At 38.7% G+C, this 22,893-nt stretch overlaps 2 protein-coding genes across 3 annotated transcripts in view; one reads left to right on the top strand and one right to left on the bottom strand.

Annotated features, from left to right (window-relative positions):
* LOC141908146 (aspartate--tRNA ligase, mitochondrial-like) overlaps positions 1–13,540 on the top strand; it is a 70,074-nt gene extending 56,534 nt beyond the window's left edge. Inside the window, exons 12-18 of the mRNA XM_074798022.1 lie at positions 8,688–8,840; positions 9,025–9,079; positions 9,372–9,455; positions 11,238–11,317; positions 12,074–12,184; positions 12,721–12,796; positions 13,364–13,540. Of these exons, the coding sequence (XP_074654123.1) occupies positions 8,688–8,840; positions 9,025–9,079; positions 9,372–9,455; positions 11,238–11,317; positions 12,074–12,184; positions 12,721–12,796; positions 13,364–13,530 (726 nt within the window). The 3' untranslated portion in view covers positions 13,531–13,540. The remainder of the gene's footprint in view (positions 1–8,687; positions 8,841–9,024; positions 9,080–9,371; positions 9,456–11,237; positions 11,318–12,073; positions 12,185–12,720; positions 12,797–13,363) is intronic.
* Positions 13,541–13,685: 145 nt separating this feature from the next.
* LOC141909015 (uncharacterized) lies at positions 13,686–22,181 on the bottom strand. Of its 2 annotated transcripts, none has more exons than XM_074799341.1 (16): positions 21,948–22,181; positions 21,745–21,830; positions 21,486–21,558; positions 21,222–21,306; positions 20,766–20,931; positions 20,340–20,476; positions 19,739–19,806; positions 19,355–19,544; positions 16,903–19,024; positions 16,579–16,598; positions 16,413–16,457; positions 16,047–16,181; positions 15,881–15,963; positions 15,665–15,792; positions 15,365–15,500; positions 13,686–15,066 (listed from the first exon to the last, which is right to left on the bottom strand). In XM_074799341.1, the coding sequence occupies exons 2-16, from the start codon at positions 21,814–21,816 to the stop codon at positions 14,963–14,965; spliced, it is 3,564 nt and encodes a 1,187-aa protein (XP_074655442.1). In that variant the 5' UTR covers positions 21,817–21,830; positions 21,948–22,181; the 3' UTR covers positions 13,686–14,962. The 2 variants fall into 2 exon arrangements, with proteins under 2 accessions (XP_074655442.1, XP_074655443.1); XM_074799342.1 differs by having other exon boundaries at positions 16,924–19,024.
* Between the last annotated feature and the right edge of the window lie 712 nt (positions 22,182–22,893).

Here is a 22,893-nt window from a genome sequence, read left to right as displayed (position 1 = left end):
TCGCACGTTAAAGATGGTCCTATATTCATGATGAATTCACTGATCAGTTGTCAAATCTATGAATTTATAATGGACCTTGCAGCCTGTAATAGTTTGTGGTTGATAGTAGCGATATCTCTTGAACGAGTGGCAGTTGTTCTCTTTCCGTTCACATCTCGTTTGATATGTACACCGACATTCGCTAGATTCATTATACTGATAATTACTGCAGTAAATGTACTGCTGATATGTTTCACACCTATTTTGTCGATGTATGTTTCTGACCAGTTTTTCGGATGTTACTACAAATTATCAGACCAAATAACACTTTTCTCCATAATTGTCATTCACATTCTTATTTTACCTTTATCTTTCATCATAACATCAAATTCTATTATAATAGTTCAGTTATTCAGAGGTTCAAAAATGGTTTCTTCCGATCAGAAAACAACAAAATCAAAATGTACAACAATAATGCTTGTAACAGTTTCACTCGCATTTGCTATATTTACACTTCCATCTGCTATTACTTCATTGTTACCAATCTCAACGGAACAGAGAGATTTTCTACATGACATATTTGTTCAGTTTTTACTTGGTAACTACGTGGTAAATTTTTACGTATACCTTTTACTGGGACGAGAAATTCGTGAATATTTCTGTATGAAAATCCGCTGTAGAAATTCTGGCAAATAACCATTGATTTCAAGTTTACCTGTCATAAACTCAAAAAAATGTTTGATAGATATTTATGATTAATGAATCATACAAATCATAAATCATACAAAATTTATCAATGATTTGTTTTTAAATGGATTACCAGGGGTGGATCAAGCTTAGATTTAGATTATCATTTTATGGATTTCAACCAAATCTTCTAGGATTTTACTTAACCCAATACTCATTGACCCCCTCAGATCATCCCCCTGGGTCTAATGTAATTTGTATAGGTTTGTAAAGAATCTAGGTAATAATCCACCCAGGTTTACATATTACAAAGATACGCATATTAGTGATGCTGTTAGGCAAAAAACCCTTGATCGCTGCATTGCAGCTAAATTTTTTATTTGACATTTAAGTCATTATTCGTAACTAAGTTTAGTCTAGGTTAGGAACCGATGAAGTATTGTCTGTCGGTTACCAGGGTAAAGCTAATCACATAGACAGATCTTTCTGATCCCCGCGAGTAATTAAGCTGCGGACACACGCAATAACCGGAGTCAGGACCTGAGAGTCGTTGCTCTTCGATGTAATGGTTATCTGCGCCATGCGAGGGACAGATTTGTGCAGTCTCCTGATGACAGATGCTTTCATCGGTTCAATGCTATAACAAACAGGTGACTGAGTCCATCCATCACATCAGTCGCGATGGCAGCCGGTACTAATGCGTCATACAGATCACCTAAACCACCATGGACTGGTCAGTTTCATGTCTTGGAACTGTGCGTATTCCATCCACTGGGCTTCGTTCAAAATTTGATCTGATCAACTCAGATTACCGTAAGATCGGTTCTCTTGAGAATTCCAATTTTTCCACTCCTATATATGAATCACCATCTAACTCAGATATAGCTCGTAAATGGGACAAATTTTCATGGTTATAATTTGACTTGAGTAAAGCCTAGAAATTTGTTTAGAACTTATTAAAAATAAGGTTAATATGAGGACTGAAACCTGTGTTGAGGTTGACAGAGGCATTCAACTTTATGTCTTAGAACAAAAATTAGAAATTTTGTTGCTATATTTGAAAATTCAATCAGTATTTAAAAGTATCAGTACCGCAACTGCATTTACTTTGTTAATTTTCAAAAGTTTTCGATTTTTTGTAAATATTTGTAAATACTTATATATAGTTTTGCTCCATGTATGCTGGAAATGGTTGGAATGTGAATAAATCGCCATTTTTCCAAAGTGGTCGTCGAAACGAACAAACCGATGATGGGTTGAGATTTCTAGTCGCGAACAGGTCACGCCCTCTTTAATATCGGTCAGTTGATTATCCGAACTGAGAAATCGATATCCTGCGTTTCTCGACGAACGTACATCATCAATCACTAACCGCTCACTGCTCGCTGATTCTTTAGTTATGGATCATTATTTCATCATCAATTTATCGTCATCTGTTTACAATCTGTGTATGTTTGTGTATTAATCGTTATTCGGATCAATTTTTATATCGATTAACCCTTTAACCGCGGATGTGGTTGCCAAATTTAGTTCAAATTTGTTTTTATCAATTGGGCGGGCTTCAGCGATGATGTGATACAAAAGCCGCGATGATACAAATGTTTTTTTGCCCGAGCCAAATTCTAGCACGGGTCGAATGATTTCCAGTGAATTGCAACTGGTTCCGGGAGTGACTCACTTCGATTAGTTTAAGCAATTTATCATTTAATATACGTAAATCACTCACTTGATAATAAACAATGAGCCACTTCCCGGAACCATTCACAATTCGAACGCAATGATTTTTTCTTTTACCCCCTCAACCCGCTAAGCGCCACGCAGGGCATTATAAGCCGGTTCGATGTTTCTTCTTCCGAATGGGGGGGGGGAGAGACCAGAGAAGAACCTTCGACCAAGAAACTCTGTCGCCACCAGGGTTTGAACCCATAAACCCTGGATTGACGCAATGATTTAAACCCTATAATTTGGCTCGGGCCTGATCCGTGTCAAACAGACACGGGCCCATTTGGCATCATGTGTGATCAGTTGGCCTGGACCTTATATCTGACACAGTGTGTTCAGACCATTGTCTAATGTATGTTTCAAACATTCTCTCTACGTTCGTTCGTTAGCGGCGAAACAAGACGAACACGAAGTTGACGGATCGGAATATGAAAAACCGTCTCTTGCAAAATACAACATATCAACTTCGATGATCTTCCCCCAATCATCGCGATCGTATTTGCTAATTGGAATTAAGTGCTTTCATCAGCTGCTATCATCTTCCATCAAACTTCGTACAGCGATCTCTTCTTCGTTCCGCGCTAGAATCAAGTTCGCGCGGTGCGTTGAGTCAACAGGCCGCGTTTGCGGACAACAAACTTAGCGGGGACCGGTGACATTTGTTTGTTCACCGACGAAATAAAAACTAGATTAGGTTTCTGTTCACGAATTCTGAGCTCATTTCCTGATCGAGATCTACATCGATCGACCTTTAAATGGTGGCTACGCATGCAGATGACAGCGCGTGGGCATTTGTGATTTGGCATTTATTTCTGATGGAGAGAAGGAGAGAGAGGAGAGATGAGAGAGGGAGAGATTAGAGAGGGGAGGGGAAAGGAGAGAGGGAGAGTGAGGAGAGAGGGAGAGAGGAGATAGAGAGGAGAGAGGGGGAGAGAGGAGAAAGAGGGGAGAGGAGAGAGGGAGAGATTAGAGAGGGAAGGGGGAGGAGAGAGGGAGAGAGGAGATAGAGAGGAGAGAGGAGAAAGAGGGGAGAGGAGAGAGGAGAGAGGGAGAGATTAGAGAGGGGGAGGGGAAAGGAGAGGGGGAGAGAGGGAGAGATTAGAGAGGGGGAGGAGAGATGGAGAGATTAGAGAGGGGGAGGGGAAAGGAGAAGGGGAGAGTGAGGAGAGAGGGAGAGTGAGGAGATAGAGAGGAGAGAGGGAGGAGAGAGGGGGAGAGAGGAGAAAGAGGGAAGAGGAGAGAGGAGAGAGGGAGAGATTAGAGAGGGGGAGGGGAAAGGAGAGAGGGAGAGAGAAGAGAGGGGGAGAGAGAGGAGAGACATTGAGATATTCTATGAAAGATAGTGTAGATGATTACAACAGGTAAACCGACTGTAAAAACCCAATCTCAACAAACCGTTTCTGCTTTTGCAATACACACACACACTCGGAATAAATGGGATTTTCTAAAGCAATTATTTGTACACGTGGTAAGCTTCCAGTTTCGGCGCGCATATTTTTTTTTCAACCACGGAGAACAAACAAGCGAGTATCATCCGGTTTTCATCTCGAGAGATTTATCACGTGACAGCGAAATGGCACCGAGAGACATTAACTTCGGAAACGCGTTTTTCACGAAAGTTATGAAATGTCGTCGTCCTCGCGAAGGGTAAAATTTCATTCCCGTCGAGTGGTTTAATATTTATGAAGCTGTCTGTCCGTCGTGTTGTAAGCAAATTCGAAAAATGATAAATCCTGATTTGCACTGCATATTTTAGAACGTTCTAGATTTAGTCCAGTTTAATATAAGCAGTGGTCACAACATTAACCCGCATCAGACTTTCAATGATTATGGTGATTTCAAAGATGTGCGGAAAGAATATAAACACCCATTTTCAGTATTTGTGACCATTTTGACCAGAGTAATACTGCATTTTTTTTATCGCACAGAATTCTTTAAATGATTTGGTTATCCTGGATTAGTTTGAACATCTTTCGTATTTCGATGATACGTTCTTTAAAACGAGATTTCACTTTCGGACGACAACATTTTCTATAGCCTGAAAGCCTAGCATTCAGAACCTTTTTTCTTCATCCGAGGACTTTTTGTGATGACTCGATGTAGCTGGACAAGGATATTAACTGCTTGTGACATTTTACAGCAAATATTAGAATTATTACTACTATTATAGCCTTTCCATTGTTATACATTCACCATTGAAAACGACTCAATATGGTTGTATGGGCAAAATGAACCGTGCAATGGAGAAAATATGGTCTCAACAACTGAAGATCTTTTAGGCCTGTTACCACGTTGATGTAGTGGGTTACCTAGTGATTTTCTAGTGTCAATTCAGCGTAATCGGATATCGCGATTGCTATTACTGCAGGAGGCCCTGATGAAAAAATAATACCCGGCGTAATATCGAAAATGTTGTTGTGCTCCTTGAATCCTAAGCAGTCAGTTTCTCAAAACTCCTGGAATAAGCCTGACCCGAGCGCAATATGCCATTAACAGCCGCTTCAAATAGTACCAAACGATTTCTTGTGACTGGTCATGTAGAGTTATAAGCCGGGATCACACGAGCATTTTTGGCCCGGGCCAAATTTGGATTGCAACTGGCACCGGAAATGATCCACTTCGCTTTTTAGGAGCATTGTTTAGTATCGAGTGAATGGTTTACGTGTGAACGCGCTCTCTAATTAGGCACGGGGCAAATTCGGCCCGAGCCTGTCCCGTTCCAATTTGGCCCGGGCCAAATTGTCTCCATGTGATCGCGGCTATAGTCGTCCCGAGCAATTATGGATCTGAATCACAGCTTGAGAACATGTCATACCTGCATTTCAGGTGCTTATTTTAGAATCAAGCATGTTAGTGTACTACTACCAGTTGGCTGCCTAGAGCATATTTGGGGGTGGTTTTTATTTACAAAGTAAATTGCGTAATGCGTTTCTGAAATTTTTTCCCGACATCAGATATATGTAGAGATTTAATGAATAATTCAGCATAAGGACGTCTGAAACAGCCCCGAAGATGTATCTTAATTGGTTATTGTTCCAGACAAAAGGGGCAAGAATAGTAGTGGGAAATGTTGTGACCATGAAGAACATGCACAGTAAAAACACCATCTTGGTTACTTGTTTTGAGTATTTCGATGCATGAGTTTTGTTTTCCTGACTTCTGAATAAAGTTACAGATGTTACCGATGAAAGTGTGACTAGAAAACAAAATGGAACTAAAGACAAGAGCATTATTCGAAACATTGGGCTCCGTTGGCTGCTCGTACAACCAACGTCGACGGTGAAATCAACAGTCACAAACTGATAACTGTAAATCAGGGCCACTAGACACACAACAGATAAACACAATCTAGAAGCCGTATTCACTGTCCAGAAACGAGGACCCCTAAACGGAAAACAAACCACGCACATTCGCTCGGTAGCTATTAGAACCAACATCCATGGGCTGATTGTAAAAGAAGATATTGCGAAATACTCGTAGAACATACATTGAAATCGTGTCGATGGTTTGATCAGTACAGACTGATATAACACATCAGACAATACATTCATAAATACGCAGAAATATATGCAGAGAACGATAGAATCACTGATCGCTAGTTGAATGAACATCCGGCTAAATGAATGTCGCCATAGTTTACGTTGTAACATAATGATTACAATCAGTAAATTACCGATGAATCCGAAAATAAAAATGAGACTCAAGAACGGAAGATGAAACCACAAATAATATGTTCCACGCAACTCTGTTGGGCTTACTACAAGTTTAAAGTAAAAGTTTGTAGTAACATACGAAGACGACGAATTTTGAAGAAAATTCATCGCGCAGCAGCCGTGAGGAGATTTTCTTCAGCGTCTGAATTCACAATGAAAAACAAATGAGATGTTCGTGTATTTATTTCAAAACATATCAACAAATCAAAGAGCTGTAAAGATTAACTGATAATCCCTGTTGGCGATATATACATTTAGAATTTTGGGTTTACGAATAGTTCACCTCGCTCGCATCTTTAGAGATTTAATTTAATAAAGTCGATTTAAAATGCTATTTTTCTCTTTGTCAATTTGTGTTGAATCTTTGATATGCAGAGGTTCCGCTTGTTTCGTCAATTTGTACAAATTATCTCCTAATGCACCCGCAAACATTGAATTTAAAAATAAACAAATGAATATACATGTTGCAAAAGAGAAATATGATTTTAAAGTTGAGTTGAGCCTGTTGAGTTTACACCAGTCCGTGTCATATTATTGACAAGGAAAACTATGACTGAATAACCTCGCACAGTTTAAGCTATTGGCTGAACTTGGCCTTTTTCTGGAGTACAGATTTTTTCAACAAAATGTTGGAGGGCGAATAGAAAATTGAAAGATTTCTTTTTGTTATGCTGGGCATTTTAAACTGGAAGGGAACAGGGAAAAATAGAAATAAAGTTTTTTTATTATTCGAGTGATTAAAACCTTGCAAGGATTGCAAAAAAATTATAAAAAGAAGTGAAAATTGTGATGAATTGGATTCAAATGATGGGAGAATTGAAAAAACTTCTTTGCAAATCAAAGGATTGAAAATGAACATAAACATTACTTAATCAAGACAGGTTTGTCAAAAAGACATTTTTTATCATTGAAAAATTTTGATGAAAACACGAAGGACTTAAGAACATTTTTTGTTGATTTGATGATTTTTGCAGAATTCTGGGATTTGTGCTTAAAGTAAGGAAACTGTTTTCAGAGGTGTAATGACTAGTAAGAAATGCATAAAAATAGAAACCTCAATTGTGCAGCCGATATGAGGGGGGCCAACTCAGTCAAAATGATGGAAGCATTTTGCAGGTATCATCAATCCAACCACAATGTTTCAGATGTTGGTGGTTATAGATCTTCTTTCTTTTTAACAACAAAGAACTTTAATCAGACTCTGGATTTATCTTTAATCTGTGGATCTAACATCCAGATTATGATTATGGATTTCCCGGAATGAATCCAACTGATGTGGTTTCATCGTCAGATATCATTCAGTTATATAGACTTGTGCAGTATTTGATATTATGCGCGGTTAAGGCAAATGTTACCTTTTGAAAAGATCATGAAACTAAATCTGCATTGAATTCCATAAAGCCCAGGAAGCTATCAGAATTCCAAAGTATGTAACTTTGATTGCAAATATTTTCTCAAAATGTACCTTGTAACAAAATTCATCTTTGAAAGTACGATTGATTTCGCCGAGTCACTTCAGCCTCAACAGGTAGAATAATGTATGGAATGAACTTTATAAGCAGCAGAAATAAACAACATGTGAGAATATGAATGAAAGATAAACGCATATAATAGGTGTGACTGTAAAGCATTTTACTGTAAGATCATGTTGTAATATAGTATTTTCAAGGATGAATTTTGTTATACCGAGGAAGTTGCAATTCTGTTGTGGATTTATTGATCAGTATTGGACTCTCTACCGAAAGTCTTTACATTTTGCTATGATTTTCCGCAGTTAAGTTATGGTCAGTTTTCCGTCATGTCCTAAGATCGCAGTTGCTCCTGTAAACTAGTCGACGGCGCGCGGCTATTGATTGTCGATATTTCACCAGAACGTCGATCTAATCTTTCCTGTCATTGTGCTAAGAACTCGGCGACGCGAAATTCCTTTCGGGAATGAAAACTGTTTTTTTGTTTTCCCCCTCTCTCCTGCGCGCAAGCCGATTAAGCGCACATTCGGCATTAACTGGATGAAGTGTTGTCGCGCGACGAAGCAGCGAGTTCAGTCTTTCGATTCGGAGATATTCTCATCGTGTAACTCCGTCCGATTATTGATGCTTGATATTTTCAATTTATTTGTTTGGAAAAAAATCTGATGAGTTCGAGTAGAGATGAGTATCGGCCGAGTGGTGTAAGCATCGGGTCGCTGGTCTCATCAATCCAGGGATCACCGGTTCGAATCCTGGTGGCGGCACAGTTACTCTGGTCGCTCTTCCTTTTTTTTTTTGAGGGAAAAATAAAACTGCCAAATTAATGTCGCAGTTCGAGGAATGAAAACGTTCAAATTTTGTTGCCGGTAGATACAATTATTGCGTTTGAAATGTTGCTGCCAGCAGATATGAGCGGAGTTAAAACAATTGAATTTAACTAATCTCATCTTTTCTTCAGTTCAGTGCTATACATTATTAGCAACTTGCCTTGTGGTGATATTTGTGATATAATCGAATCGATTTGGCATTGCTTTTTAACTACGACGCCCGGCAATATCGTCATCTTCTTAAAATGGGTTTATATCTTAATCATTTCGTCGAATTCTTTTGTTTTCAGACGATCAACATTCTACAGTTGAAAAGTGCAGAAACGTGGCAAGGTAAATTTGCCAAACACTTCAGCGAAAACGTGAAACAAAGACTTATCGATCATTTACAAGCAGAAGTTGGCGACATTATTATAATCAGCGTTGGATCTCACTCAGACACCGTGAGGGTTTACTAGTTCTATTGGTCTCATATTGGAACATCCATGTATCATTAACTCTTAAATGAATTTTAGAGTCAATGGTCTACTGGACTGGTCTCTTCACGGAGCCCTGATATATACGTCCATGTTTTCTCATGGACTCTATAACAAATGTTTATATAAAGTCACGTTGCTTTATTTTCAGCGTAAGCTGATGGGAAGAGTACGGGTTGATTGTATCAAGAATTTAGAGTTGAAAGGTACGAGTAATAACAAACATTACTACGTCCATTATATCAACAATAGACTCTGAATTTAAGGCAGGCCATCTTTTAGGACCGTGGACGTTCGTCCGGCTTGAGCGCAATATCAGAGTTCGATTGCGTATAATTCATTTATAGTCAGGAAAATATTTCAACAAACATTTTGAGTCAAATAGTTTTATGAGTCCATCCTGTCAATTAGAGGATCTAATCTGTATGCTATTTCCCTTATTTCAAACATTCCCATTTCGCTAGAACTTTTTTCATTTCATCAAAAATTTCGTTGCAGGCCGGTCGCTTAAAGAAAAGGAAGGTTTCAATTTCGTATGGGTTGAAGATTTCCCTTTGTTCGACCAAAAAGAAGATGGATCAGGTGCGTGCATCAATTCAATTCAATTCGCTCTTGTGTGTTGAAGACCTGTATATACAAAATGTACGTTTGAAGATGTTAAGTTTACCTCTGATGATGAGACACTGGGAACCGAGTACTCTGTCAAGGACTGTGATATATTCTGTATTCCTGACTAAGCATTGGACAGCATTTTCACAAAATGCTGGCAATAGAGATTAAGAAGCCATACGCCCTGAAAACTGCCTGAGGACAGTTGTTCAAAGTTTGGTTGGAGTAAACTTTTTCAGGTACCATGATGCAGATTACCCACTGGTTAACTTGTACCAGTTTTTGAGCGACTAACCTTTAGTTATCGATATAGCGAGGTGTTCAGAATTAACCTTCACCTTGATCACAAAGATTTTTGCGTAAATCTTCTGCATTTCCATACAATTGCCTTGCGGAATATTTTTTTCCTAGCTAGTCATCGTTGAGTGTGGACATCAACGGGTTGCCAGTACGATTTAGTACAAGTGTCATGCTTTAATAACTAAGTTGTCGGGGGAGAGAGCTGTTCACAAATCACTGGTGGCTTTCATCGTAATATACATCATTGTCGTCATGTGTATAGAATACTTAATAATTCTCCAGTGTTACAGCTTGGGACCTTGGATAAATTTTTGACATTGACACATTTGCGTCGAGGGACTGAGTATATATTTCTATCGATACTCACAAGCTCATTACATCTGTTGTTATGCAAATTGATCTTCCTTTTACTTGGTGAATTTTTTCAAAAGATAATGTATATATGTGCATGAATTAGACAATGAATGAATTTGTGACATGTATGGTATTGTTAGAATTCATCAGGAGCACTGGAGTTAACATTTTTGGCTATTACCACGGACACCTTTATGAGGCTAGCTTATCTCGTTGGGGCTACGTTGAGGCAATGGTCAAAATGATGCCGGTGAAATCGGTGTATTTGATGATATCGATGCCTCCAAGGTACCGCAATTATTGGCTAAAACTGATACCCAGATATTTCGAGATACTCTGAAATTTTCGATGCGCCTCTCCAATACGTGTGCGTAATAAATCAATAGCCATTTATAGGAATTATGAATGCAAAAATAGTTGAGAGTATCGTAGAGTAACAACAGACGAGACGATAACTAACTTAGTCACTTTAGTCTGATTTGTTCTGAGCCTCGAAGGTATGAGAGTATCTGATTTGAAGATCATCCCTGCAGCATACACGCAGGAGTCTTTACTTTAGCAGTTTGTCTAGAAAGAGAAATAATGAAATTATTTTGTGCCGTCATTCACTAATGTGATCGTAACGCTGGAATTATCGCATTTTAATTTGATTAAAACACATTTTACGATGGATTTTTCTGAACGTAAACTATGATTCAAAGATGATAGCAGACCTTTCTACTATTGATATTACTCTTTTAACAGTTAGTCAGGTCTGCTATGGACTAATGCAGGGATCGATCTGAAACTAGCCCTTTTATACATTTGTTATTGTTAGGTGTGAAATATTGACAGACACTTTTTGATTGTGTGGTCAAGAAATGTCTAATTTCTGGTGTTTTTAGTTCATTTACAATATAATAATGTTTGGGGTGAAGGTGTCCTAAACACAAATGAAGTGTAGATGATCAAAAAAATTGTTCAAGTGGTGATTAGGTAAACATTTTCATCCGGGGGTCTGGTTTGGGCTGCATAATGAGCAGCCTCTTATTCGTGGTTTTAGAAGTTATCATCCCTAACAAGTCACTCGTGCACATCTGTATAACTCATTTATAATTACAGATGGTTTAGAGTCAACTCATCATCCTTTCACCGCTCCACATCCAGAGGATGAACATCTACTTCAAAAAAATCCAGAAAAGGTAAAATAGATATAGCTGATGATATCAAGTGTTGCATCAGTAAGTTCTAAAGCCAGTGGTTTAGTGGTTCGGTTGATTTCATCGGCAAATCAATTTTCACCAAACTTTGCACAGTATGCCAAGAATCAATCTGTATGAATCAAACATGCTCGATATTATTGCTGTATGTTAAGTCCCTCACGGTGGCCACTGACCTTGAAAACCTGGAAAACTAGGGGAATCAGAAAAATCTAGAAAACACATGTTGAATTACGTGTGATCATTTGATCCATTGATTCTATTCTGCGATTATCAGTCTTTGCACAAAATTCACCTAAATGTGTCAACCTAAGTCTCCAGAATAAAATTGCAGACATATTATACGGCGAATGTTTCAACATGGAAATTCACATGCGTTCAAAATACAAATCTTAATCTAATACTTAAACTTAAACATTTCCTCTTTAATGAGGCTTTTATGTGAAGCGCTCTTTTTTTATGAGCTGGATTAAGCGCTATATAAAACACTAATTATGATTATTATTAAATATATCTTTTACTACTATAGACTATAAATTTTTTTCTATTTTTCTTTACTCAAGATCAAAATCAGTTTAAAAGTGACGACCTTGGAGTGGGATCTTATTTGCTTTCTTTGTTCATTTCTATACACCCTCAACCCTGCTAAGCATCACTCGAGCCTGCACTTTAAACACAGGTTTCCTTAATGATTATGATAATAACGATTGTTTTCTATTTTCAATGCGTTATTAACAGGTGCGAAGTTTACATTACGACCTGGTTTTAAACGGAGCTGAAATCGGTGGAGGTTCGATAAGAATTCATGATTCAAATCTGCAGAAACACATTTTAGAAAATATACTTCAGGTAAGATACTTCAAATAACTCATAGTTCCTCACCATTGTTTAAAAGTAAAATTCTGTTTCTTTTATTTTCTACGGCATTTATTTTTCGGTCAGTAGTTCATTGGGAAGTTTTCAACATGCCTTGATATCTTGATATTTGGGTTATCTATGTATCTAGCCTAAACGCTTCCCTAGTTGGAACTTTTTGGACCTTAAGAATCATGAGAAAAATTAGCGATTTTTCAGTGGGGTGCCTGGTCTTCTCAAAAAAGGTTTATTTTTATCGCTTGCAATGGCTCGTTGTTGCAATCTTGGAGTAATCAGTCTTATCGCTCCAAGTTGCAATACAGCAGACTCCAATCAAGTCGAATCTTTTTGACTAAATCACACAAGCACAATTTGAGAGCATCACCCAAGTTGGGTGGAATATACTTCATAGATAGGGTTAGAGGGTGGCCACCGGCCTAGAAAACTTAGATAATCAGACAAATCAGGGAAAACATAGGAGTCTGTGCTGTGATAATTAGTTACACATCAATCTTCTATCCTTTTTACAGGAAAATTCTAGTCAGTTGGAGCATCTTTTGAAAGCATTCAAATATGGATGTCCGCCACACGGTGGAATCGCTTTAGGTATGTCATTCAGTGTTTATTGTATGTAATCCGTTTGTATGATATGAGAGAAACAGCTCAGGCTCGGTGTGTATGAACTGCTTATGAATATTTGATAAAACCACTTCTTCCAGAATCGACTCGCTGAAACCACCTGCCGTTTACTTAAGGGTTATATAGGAACTGTCCATTGAAGACGTCCATACAAAATTGCTAAATTTTTACCCCCTCCCCATCTCCATAGAATGTCCACATTGCACTAACCCCTTCCCCTTCCTTAACAAGAGCAATCAAAGACATCGGATATCCAATAATGCAAGATTATGGGCCCCGTAGGCTGTTTTATAGACTGATTTCGATTTAAGAGCTGCAATTGAATTTCTTCATTATTTCATTTTATCTTTATCGATTTTGAAGTTTATCCTTTTTATGATTGACTGGACCCTCAGGTTAACTCAAGCTAATCTATAAAACTAGTCGACTGGGATGTTACCTTTGTTGTTTGTTGGTGTATTAGAAACTTACAGACGTTATTCGTCTATAATGCATCGAGTTAGTGAATTAAATATTTGTGTATCTTGATTCTAGGTCTTGATCGTCTGTTGTCCATCATGGTCGGAGCGCCGAGCATCCGAGACGTGATCGCTTTCCCTAAATCGGAGCTGAGAGACCCGATGAGCGATGCGCCGGCGCCGATAAGCGAACAAGACTTAAAACATTATAAAATCAAAATATTCGACGAAGATTGTCGATGATGGAAATGTTTTATAGGAGGAAATTATAAGTGTATTTCATATAAAATTCAAGACGTACTTATTGTTGAAAGCTGCATACTTATAGCCCATTGATGCTCTCTCAACTAGTCTAATTGAAATCAAGAAACAATCATTTTTGAGAGATATAGCACATTTATTTATAAAAAAGCAATCACAAAAAGAGCAGAAAATGTCATTCAAAAAGTTGTCAGTTATAAAAAATACGGCATGGACAGATTTGGCGAAAACAATGAATTAGCTGAACCTCGTTCACAATATCCGGGCCCAGTTTACATAAACCTTAAAATCAAATTATGTGTATCGACTAATTCAGTGGTGGATCTAGGATCTGATTGAGGGAGGGGTGCACCCCTAAATAGGGCATATCACATAAGGGGACTTCCTCGGTACATTGGACGGACTTTTTGTATTCCCTACATGGCACCCAGTAAAATGTATATAAAATTACTTTCAAGTATTCCATGATGAGTACATACATATATTACACGTAACACAAAATATATGATGAAGCAAATAAGAAAACATTGAATACATGAATCAGTACAGAAATATATGACTAACTAACTATGTATATATTTTCACAATAAGGCTTGGACTATACTTCGATCTAAACTCGATAAGCAAAGCACGACTATTGATGAAAATCCATCAAAGATCTGTTAGCATTAACAAATAAAAACCCGCAGTAGATACGTAGAAAAGTTTATTTTCTAACAGTTTCGGGGATTACTTTTAAACCCCATCATCAGAGCAACTAAAATGATACAATAATGAATACCATACCTACATATCTACTGTAAGCATGATAGTTGGCCACTAGAAGTTGGAAAATACGCGTAAAAATTGTATTTTGTAAAAAAGCAACATTTTAAGAAGTTCGATGCATATCACAGCAAAAAAGAATAGCATTCAATGAATAGTTGAAACACAGCAAAGTGGTTCAGATATTAATAAGGTTTAGTAAGAGGATATTGATAGAGATCTTTAAAGTAACAATCACAGCAATGAGCGGCAGTTAAGTTCTAACAACAGAATATTATTGAAGTTGGTTAGAAAACTGGCGGATATAAAACTGAAAATGGTATTGATTTTAGATGCAATGACGATATATCATATATTGTAGGCCGGTTCGGTTACACCTGCCTTTGATTATATAGATCATAACATTATATGAGTACCCAGCCTAGCATCATACTTCCTCGGTTGAAATATGAAGAAAATCTTTCAATCTAACTCATAAACTGCGGAACTGACTCTGGACAGTGTTTTATTAGAATCCAGATAAAAACGGTATTTGACGTCTATAAACATTCTGGTTTGAGCCGATTCCAAAATTCTCAGTTCGTTCAGTCGATACCCGGTGAATCATTTGTCAGACATAATCCAGCAACAATTCTCGTAATTGGTAAAGTTATCCTATTATGCGTAGAAGATACTGTTTATATTGTGGACTCAGAACATCGGCGCTTTTCCAGCATTCTTCGAACGTCGCCTCCGTGGGGACGCTGGACTTTTCTGAAAAACGCAGATCGATATCACTTAAATGTGATGATGAAATCTCTCATGGAAGTGCCACTTAGCGGAAAGTCTGGGAATTTTCTTTTCTTGAAAAATTTCAGGGAAATTTTTTGAGATATTTAAATTGTGTGTAACAATTATACAAACATTTTCCATCTATGTCTTACATATTTGACTGTGTTGATTGATTGGATTCTTAGTAGTAGATCATGTCATGGAAACAACTGACATGTCAGGGAGAAAGTGGCCGCCCTTTTTCTTCAATTTTCCTCTTAAATGAATTTCATGGACTCACCATTGTCTGTCCAATCATCTTGCGCGATGTAAGTTACTGCCGGTACGCAGTATTGCGCCACGCCCAACTGATCTTCACCCCCAGTCTGAACTTGTGCATTCTGTAACCAAACTGGAAATGCCGCTCGTACACAATACTATAAAGAGAAGTACATGATTTTTTCAAACCTCCCTGGTTCTATCAACTGCTGGCAGTGGAAACTATGGCAGCAAGTATGTGCAAAAGTCGCTTGTTGAAAAATAATTCTACAAATATCCTTTGAAATTGGTCTCCCAGAATCTTTGGATAGCAAAAATGTACCTTAGGGCAGCCCATACAGTGATCGAGTACTTCTAATTCTTTTGGCGTAATCGCATAAACACAGCCCTCCACAGAACTGTATGGGTTGAACTCGATATTCGGAAATGATCCAGCTTCCAAATCTAATCCTGAAATGCAAAGATTGATAATCAGAAATCATAAAATTCGATATTTTTGCTTTGATCTGAGTGGAAATCGTCTTAGTTATTCGCTGACCTTTTTTGTTGAATACCAATGAAAACCCGAATAAGATGGCCCAAAATCGCTCAGACACTTCTCTTTGTAAATATGACTGCATTCTAAGAACATAATTCAAAGATAACTTTAATGAAAGAATTTCTCAAAAAAATTTGACACGAATTTACACATGCTTGTTACATACCTGCTACAGTTCATAGTCAACCCATATGCGAAATAGTAAAGTTTGCCCGCCGGTGGTTTCGCATTGATGTGAAAACAAACTGGGAAACATTGCGCAACCGGCTGCTTTGGTTTGTAACGAGTGCAGATATCTTCCCTGAAATGATGAAAAAGAACATGTTAATTTCTAGACTCTAGGCCTCACTCATTGAGACTATAATCATTTTACTGAGATGAGAATCGAGGGAAAATCTTTGTAAAATTAACTGACTTTAGCCCAATTTGAATCTGAGTCAGAGTAAGGAGGAGTCTAATTTATATCAGTACAGTTGGTCCTTTCAATGCATAGAAATCTGAAGTTATGAATGAAGCATCATGAAGAACTTACTTTGTCTTTGACATCGGTTTCTGTGTAGCGAGAATTTCCAATTCCCTGTAAATGCAACAACAAATTATTTGAAGGAAAACTGCTTGAATATCGCAATTTGAATTCCACCTCATCTGTCTAGTTAGGGGGAATTTTTGAAAAATCTAAACTAAAAATAAAGACTCACCTTGGTTCAGGGGTCATATCCTGAAATAGATAAATACATTTTTTATCTGCTAAATATTGTGAATCTTTAAAATTGGACACATCCTAAATATGTGATCTCAACAATAGAGATTATCTATGGTCAACTTATATACAAAAACGTATATACAGTAAACCTTGCTTAACTCAGATACGACCAACTCCAGACTTGTATTTTTTACCCTGAACTCGGACTAGGGTTTACTGTACATTATTGCATTAATGATGTTGGTCTTAAAGTGAGTTTAGCTAGGCCTATATGAAATACAAATACTCGTGGGAGAAATAAGAAAGTAGGTAAGTTTACCCTGGAAATTTCTTCACCCACCAGATTTTCACTTTCACGAGCATTCGCTTTAAATTCTACCACTGCTTCAATTGTTTCACCATCATCATCATCCTTTTCATTATCTACTTCCACTCCGAGATTGTAATCCGTCAACTCCAAATAATCCAGATCATTGCGGCAACGCGTAGATCTAGCTTTACCCGACCCCGGTCTGATTCGAGCAGACGCTGACAAGCGATTACTTTTAACGATCGAGTTGTGATCGTTTCCCGATGCTGGTTTCGGGCGATTCACCGCCGACGATGGACGCGACAACTTTCCTTTAGACGTAGCCGACCCCGGTCTCAATCGATGCCCCTCAATTGCAAATTTCTTGCACATCTTTTTGAACTCATCGATATCGGTGAGGGCCGAGCTAATTTGACCACAGCAGAGATCTAGGCTTTCGAGTTTTTCGACATAACTTTGAAGGTCATTGATAGTCGGTTTATTTTCTGCCGTAAAATCCGTCTGCTGCGTGGACTTTGCATTTTCATTCTCGAGCTGTAACTCGGACTGAATTGAAGAAAGCACTTTGTCGAGTTCGTCAAAAGTAAGCAACTTGTTTTCTTCTGAATTGATCTTCGCCGATGAAAAATGAGCGTTTGGGCAGACGCAGGTTTTGCTGTTTAGACCACAAATATCGCAGTAAAGTTCGCGTATACTCTTGGAAATCGATGAGATCGTTTCGGACAGGTTTTCCAATGAAGTAGACGTTACATCCTCAGCAATTTGAATTTCTGATTCGCCGGACGGCTGTGTATTCATTTCTTTGTATTTGGAACATTCAGAAAATCCCGCTTCGTCAGATTTCTCAACCGATTCTGACGCAGATAGTTCCTTTCTCGAAGCAGATGCTTCTTTCGATTTTTCATTTCTATTCGAATTAGAATCATTAATGAAGCCAGTTTTATTCGACGAACTCGTAGTAGAAGCACTCCTCTTAATAGCCACCTGCGAATAGGGTGAAATATACGAGTTAGCGCTTCGCGGGCGACGAATATTTTTCTGGGGATTTACTCTTTCATTTTTCGAATGTTTTTTAGCAGACTGCGCTCTACGTTTCGCTTTTTGCCTGACGCTTTTACGATCGGATAGATCGCTATTCTTATTAGCTATCGTTGTACTATTAGTTATCTCCATGAATAATTCATCGAACAAATCATCGCGTTCGTGGCGACTGACGACTGATTCGCGCCGCGTCGACAGTGCTCTTTCGAAATCTTCGTGAGATTTCCCACTCGGACCACCAGCACCTGGAGAACTTTCCGACGATGTTGCTCGTTCATTGATGGTGACTTCGGAATCATCCGGTTTTTCATCAGCGTTCGCCGTCTTATGAGTTTGACCGTCGCTAGCCGCTTGCGTCTGCTCTGCGTTTAACGACGGAGATTTTTCTCGACGACTGCCGTTAGTTCGCGAAAGTAAATCGCCATCATCGCCGTCATCTTCATCATCATTTCTGTCGTATAAAGACGTCAAACGGGCCTCGTATTTACACGAGGTCGGAGGATGTCTACGCATCCGGCGTTCTTCATCCTCCAGATCGGAGTCAGAAGAAGACGAGTTGGAATCGTCAGTTCCTGCTTTCGTCGAAGTCGGATTTCTATCACCGGCTTCGTCTAAACCGTTTTTCTCAACGTTTTTCCGATCATCTTCGCAAAGTTTTTCCTCTCGTTCATCGTCCCCGCCCCCGGACAAAGTAGAAGCCGATATCTCGAAGCGATTATCTCGGTTCGGTGGTTCCGTTTTGAATATCGGTTCGAAACGATGTCGTCGCGCATCGACGTCGCTAATCGGCGACGGCGTTTTCGGAACGCCGCGTGACGACGACAAAGCAGAATGCGACCTTGAACTCGGGGTCGTCGATATTCGAACCTTCACGCCGTGAATCACGGTTTCCATGACTCGCTCTCCGATCGGATCGTCAACGACCGACGAAGGATCGTTCGCGAATCTGACCGATTTTGCCGATGATTTACGTGGATCCGATGAAACCGGGCGGCTCAACGGACTGCCGGAAAATTTAGCGCTACCGCTATTTCTGTCGTCTTCGTTAAACAGTAACTCATCATCTTCATTATCATTCAGTTCATCATCGCTGTAACAAAACATGTAAACAAAAGTAAAATCAGCAGGAAATTTGGATCTAGTTTCAGTCGTAGGTTAGAGATGACAGAGTTCCTTATTGGCGGACTATCTATCTTTAATGTGTTGCAAGAACAAGCCCAACAATGGCTGACTATGGTATGAAATAGCTCTGTTGCCAACCACGAGAAACCTCATAGTAGTAATAGACACTCGCGAAGAATGGCAACCATGGCAGCAAATGTGTTAAAATATCTCGTAAATTGATCGGTAAACAATTGCTGCCATGGCATTGCGAGATCCGCGTCTGACAAGATTCCAGATGGGTTAACCGAGCACTTACATCAGATCATAGTCGACGATGTCGTCGTTATTAACACTCGACGCTCGTGACGTGTTATGGATTGATTCGACCAGCGATTGCCTAGTTTCCGAACGATGTAAAGTGTACTGTTCGATGATCTCCGGATATTGTTGCATGATCTGGCGACGGCGAATCAGCGTGTTGCTCGGACGCATCACTTTACGTCTGTCTAAAATGGAATGAGAATAATAGGATATTTCAATCATTTTTCTCAATTCTATCAGTGTTGTACAAATCAGTATCCTTGTTCTGAGGATAGTTTACATGCATGCAGGCTACAGGCAGAAAACTTTAATCCTCAAGCCAAAAACCCCCAAGCAATACATATTATAATACAATTTTGATAAATTTTATTATCTATACCTGGTTGTACTCCGAGACAATCGTAAATTGATGGACCAGTAATATTCACCGGGTACATCGGCTTTAATCTGCAAAAATAAAATGGCCACATTATTTGTTTGAAGGTAAACTAAACTTAGTTCACTTCTACTGCATAGTAGCTTCATCGGGTAAATTCAGAAACAACAGGATTTAGGGTTAAAAAGCAATTGATACCTTGATTCTCATTTCTGCTTCCTAAAAGACGTTGACTCGGCCGGCCATCTATATAACCTGCACCTTTCTGTTTTTGAAAATCACGATCAAATAACAATAACAGACCCGGCAGAAATAGAAATGAGCTGATTACTAATTTCATCACAGTTCACCAAAGTGACCTGGCCAATTATGAGAAACAAGGTATCATTCTTTTAGCCTTATAGAGAGAATGACATTACAGAATTATAGAATACTGAATGACGAGGGTTATGAGTGACTAGATTCATGTCTCCACATTTACTGATTATTTGAGACCAGGTGGGGCTCCTCCATAGCTCTCCTCTACACTAGTTGTGTGATTATTAGTCGGTACAAAAGTCTCCAACCTCAAACTCAATTGAGACACAAAATCAATTGTACAAACCTTCCTTTCCATAACTTTCCTTTCCTCGGTTTTTCTTTCGGTGGCGGGGTCGGTTGTCTTTTTAGAATTTCTTGCGCCAATTCGATGGCAATCAACGTTCGTTCACGGAGTTCTTCTCCAGGAAATGGTATAGGTTTCTGTTGTATGGAGAAAATTGGTTCGAGAACAAATCATGCCAAAAAGTGAAGACCGTAAAGATTAAGTATCTGTACAAGTATGTGTCTGGCGAGCAAAGAGTTAAAGGCCGAGTTAACTATGTACACGAGAGAAATCCCACAATAAATTCAGCATAAAAGAGAAACTTGAATAGAAGAGTATATATATATATTTGCGCAACGTTTCGGCTAAAGACTATTAGCCATCATCAGGCGTACTGAGAATTTAAAAAAAAAAATTGTTTTTGAAATATCTAGCTGAGCCAGTTACCTGAGATTTTGGTTTGTAAATTGATTGTTTGAAGGGAGTTTTGACTCGGTAGTTCACGTTCCGTTGAGGTGATGCAGGAATCGGAGTTTTGGTTATCGTTACTGAAGATGAAGGACCGACATTGTTGTACAAGAATCGCTGCGTAGGATTCTCCTCAGCGGATTCACTGCAAATATAAAAGAATCAATGTTCTATGGATCTGTAAGAGTAAACAACCTAAACTTTTCCATTCATCGGGTCACAATACTTAATCCCTATTTGTTTTTGTTATTTTGATAAGTCGTTAACATAATGATTGTCTAACTTTGACAAATTTAGCAAGTTTGACAATACATAAACATAGATTAATAGGAGTCTATCAAGAACCAAATTTTCTGAGTAAAAGAAGACACATTTTGTCGTCACGAATAATCTTTCAAAATGGAATCTACAAATAACAACTATTCGTAGGCCTACCTGTTTAATGGCGCAGTTATCCTCGATGGCGGGGCTGACCGCGACTTGAATTTCGTTGTAGAATTCTTCTTATTTTTCAAGGGCACTGCAAAATACATCAAGTCAAACTTTACCGATTGAATGTAAACATTATAAGACACATTTTGCACATAAATTATTAGGCCTACTGGATGTTTAGATTACATGTAATATTAATGTTTATAATTAATTAATTAATTATGTAATTAACAATAATTACATAATTAGTATCATTTCTGTACGCACCTGATGACTTCCTTTTGAATTTGTCATAGTCATCGTCTGCGTTCATGTTTCCGATGAAAAGGAACGGTGATGGCTGAAAGTAATTTAAGAAGCACTTCTAGCATTGTCATAGGCCTTTGTGCAAATTCTCAAATCAATTATCATCATTAAGACTGAAATTGGACACTTTACTCTTCAGTTAAACTTAACCATTAACTTAGCAGCTGTATCCAACTGTGCTTTTGAATTGTTTTTGAAAAACGGACTTTCCATAACTTACTTCATGTTCTTTCAGAGGTCGTGCTCTAGAATTGCGGTTGATAGCGGTTTGCGCTCGCCGTGGATGATTCATTGCGAGTCCGAATTCTTAAAATACACACAAAAACCACATGCATGAGATATTTTAGACTGATTCATGAATGACAGAGTAACACCATCAAAAGTGAACTGATCACTTCAAGATAGCCTAATTCTCCCACTCACCTCTCACTCAAGTCAGTCAGGAGTCAGACTCCAATAAATCCAACAAAAAAACGACAAACCACTTTTTGCCGAGTCAGTCACAGAGTGGACGCTCAGTCTCAGAAATTCGAATTATCAAAACCTAACAATATTGTTGAAACAAACATCGTCACTAATTCATCTTTATTTTGTCAGATCTCATAAGTCAGAAATTGGGACATAGGGTTGACGAGGTAAAAGTTGGAAAGTTGTTGTTTATCAAACCCGGAAGTGTTTCGAGGGGTATTCTCCGAAATCCCACTGATGACGTCATTTCATGCGACTCTGGAAGTCATAAAAGAGTACGCCCATAGAGGCTAGCTCTTAGACTGGTTGCCGGATTCTGACAGCGAATGTAGACTGGTTGTCTGTCCCATTCATTGAAGATAGAGACCGCTATTCTGCCTGCGAATGCAGGTGGCGCAGAATTGGACAGGCGACCAGTCTAGATAGTTCTGAGCACTAATGGGATGCTCCGAGAATATCCAAATCAGGGGTTCCATATCGCGGCAGCTATCTCATATCCAAATCGCCGGGTAATATCCGGGTCGGGACAGGACAAGTGCCGCGAAATATGCGTATCAGGATATTTTCGAATCAAATCGCTTAAAATAGACTGGCGGCTGCCTGTTCAAGTTCAGAGGTTCAGTATTATTTCGACTCGTCTTATTGGTTAGTAGTATCTGCTTTGTGGATTTATACAGGTCAACTTGATCTTTTTTCCTCCAAAACCAGCTGGAGTAACCAAAAATACCGATAGCGTAGATGCCAAATTCGATCGTATCACACCAGAATCCAAAAACTTGCCCTTTGGAATCACGTGTTTGGAATGAAGAACTCAGTGAGACAACACGATTATGTAATACATCTTTTTGTCTGAAACTGGGCTTTGAAGCACTACAGAAATGATATTGATTTGATGAGTTTG

The sequence above is a fragment of the Tubulanus polymorphus genome, chromosome 7 (assembly GCF_964204645.1).
Source record: "Tubulanus polymorphus chromosome 7, tnTubPoly1.2, whole genome shotgun sequence".
Classification (NCBI taxonomy): domain Eukaryota; kingdom Metazoa; phylum Nemertea; class Palaeonemertea; order Tubulaniformes; family Tubulanidae; genus Tubulanus; species Tubulanus polymorphus.
This window is presented reverse-complemented; position numbering and strand designations above follow the sequence as displayed.

Coding starts and splice junctions, on each gene's coding strand:
- LOC141909015 (XM_074799341.1), bottom strand. CDS start 21,816: ATGAATCATCCACGGCGAGCGCAAACCGCTATCAACCGCAATTCTAGA. Junction 15,501..15,664: donor ACTGTATGGGCTGCCCTAAG/GTACATTTTTGC, acceptor TTCTCTTTATAG/TATTGTGTACGAGCGGCATT. Junction 15,067..15,364: donor AGATGATTGGACAGACAATG/GTGAGTCCATGA, acceptor TGCGTTTTTCAG/AAAAGTCCAGCGTCCCCACG.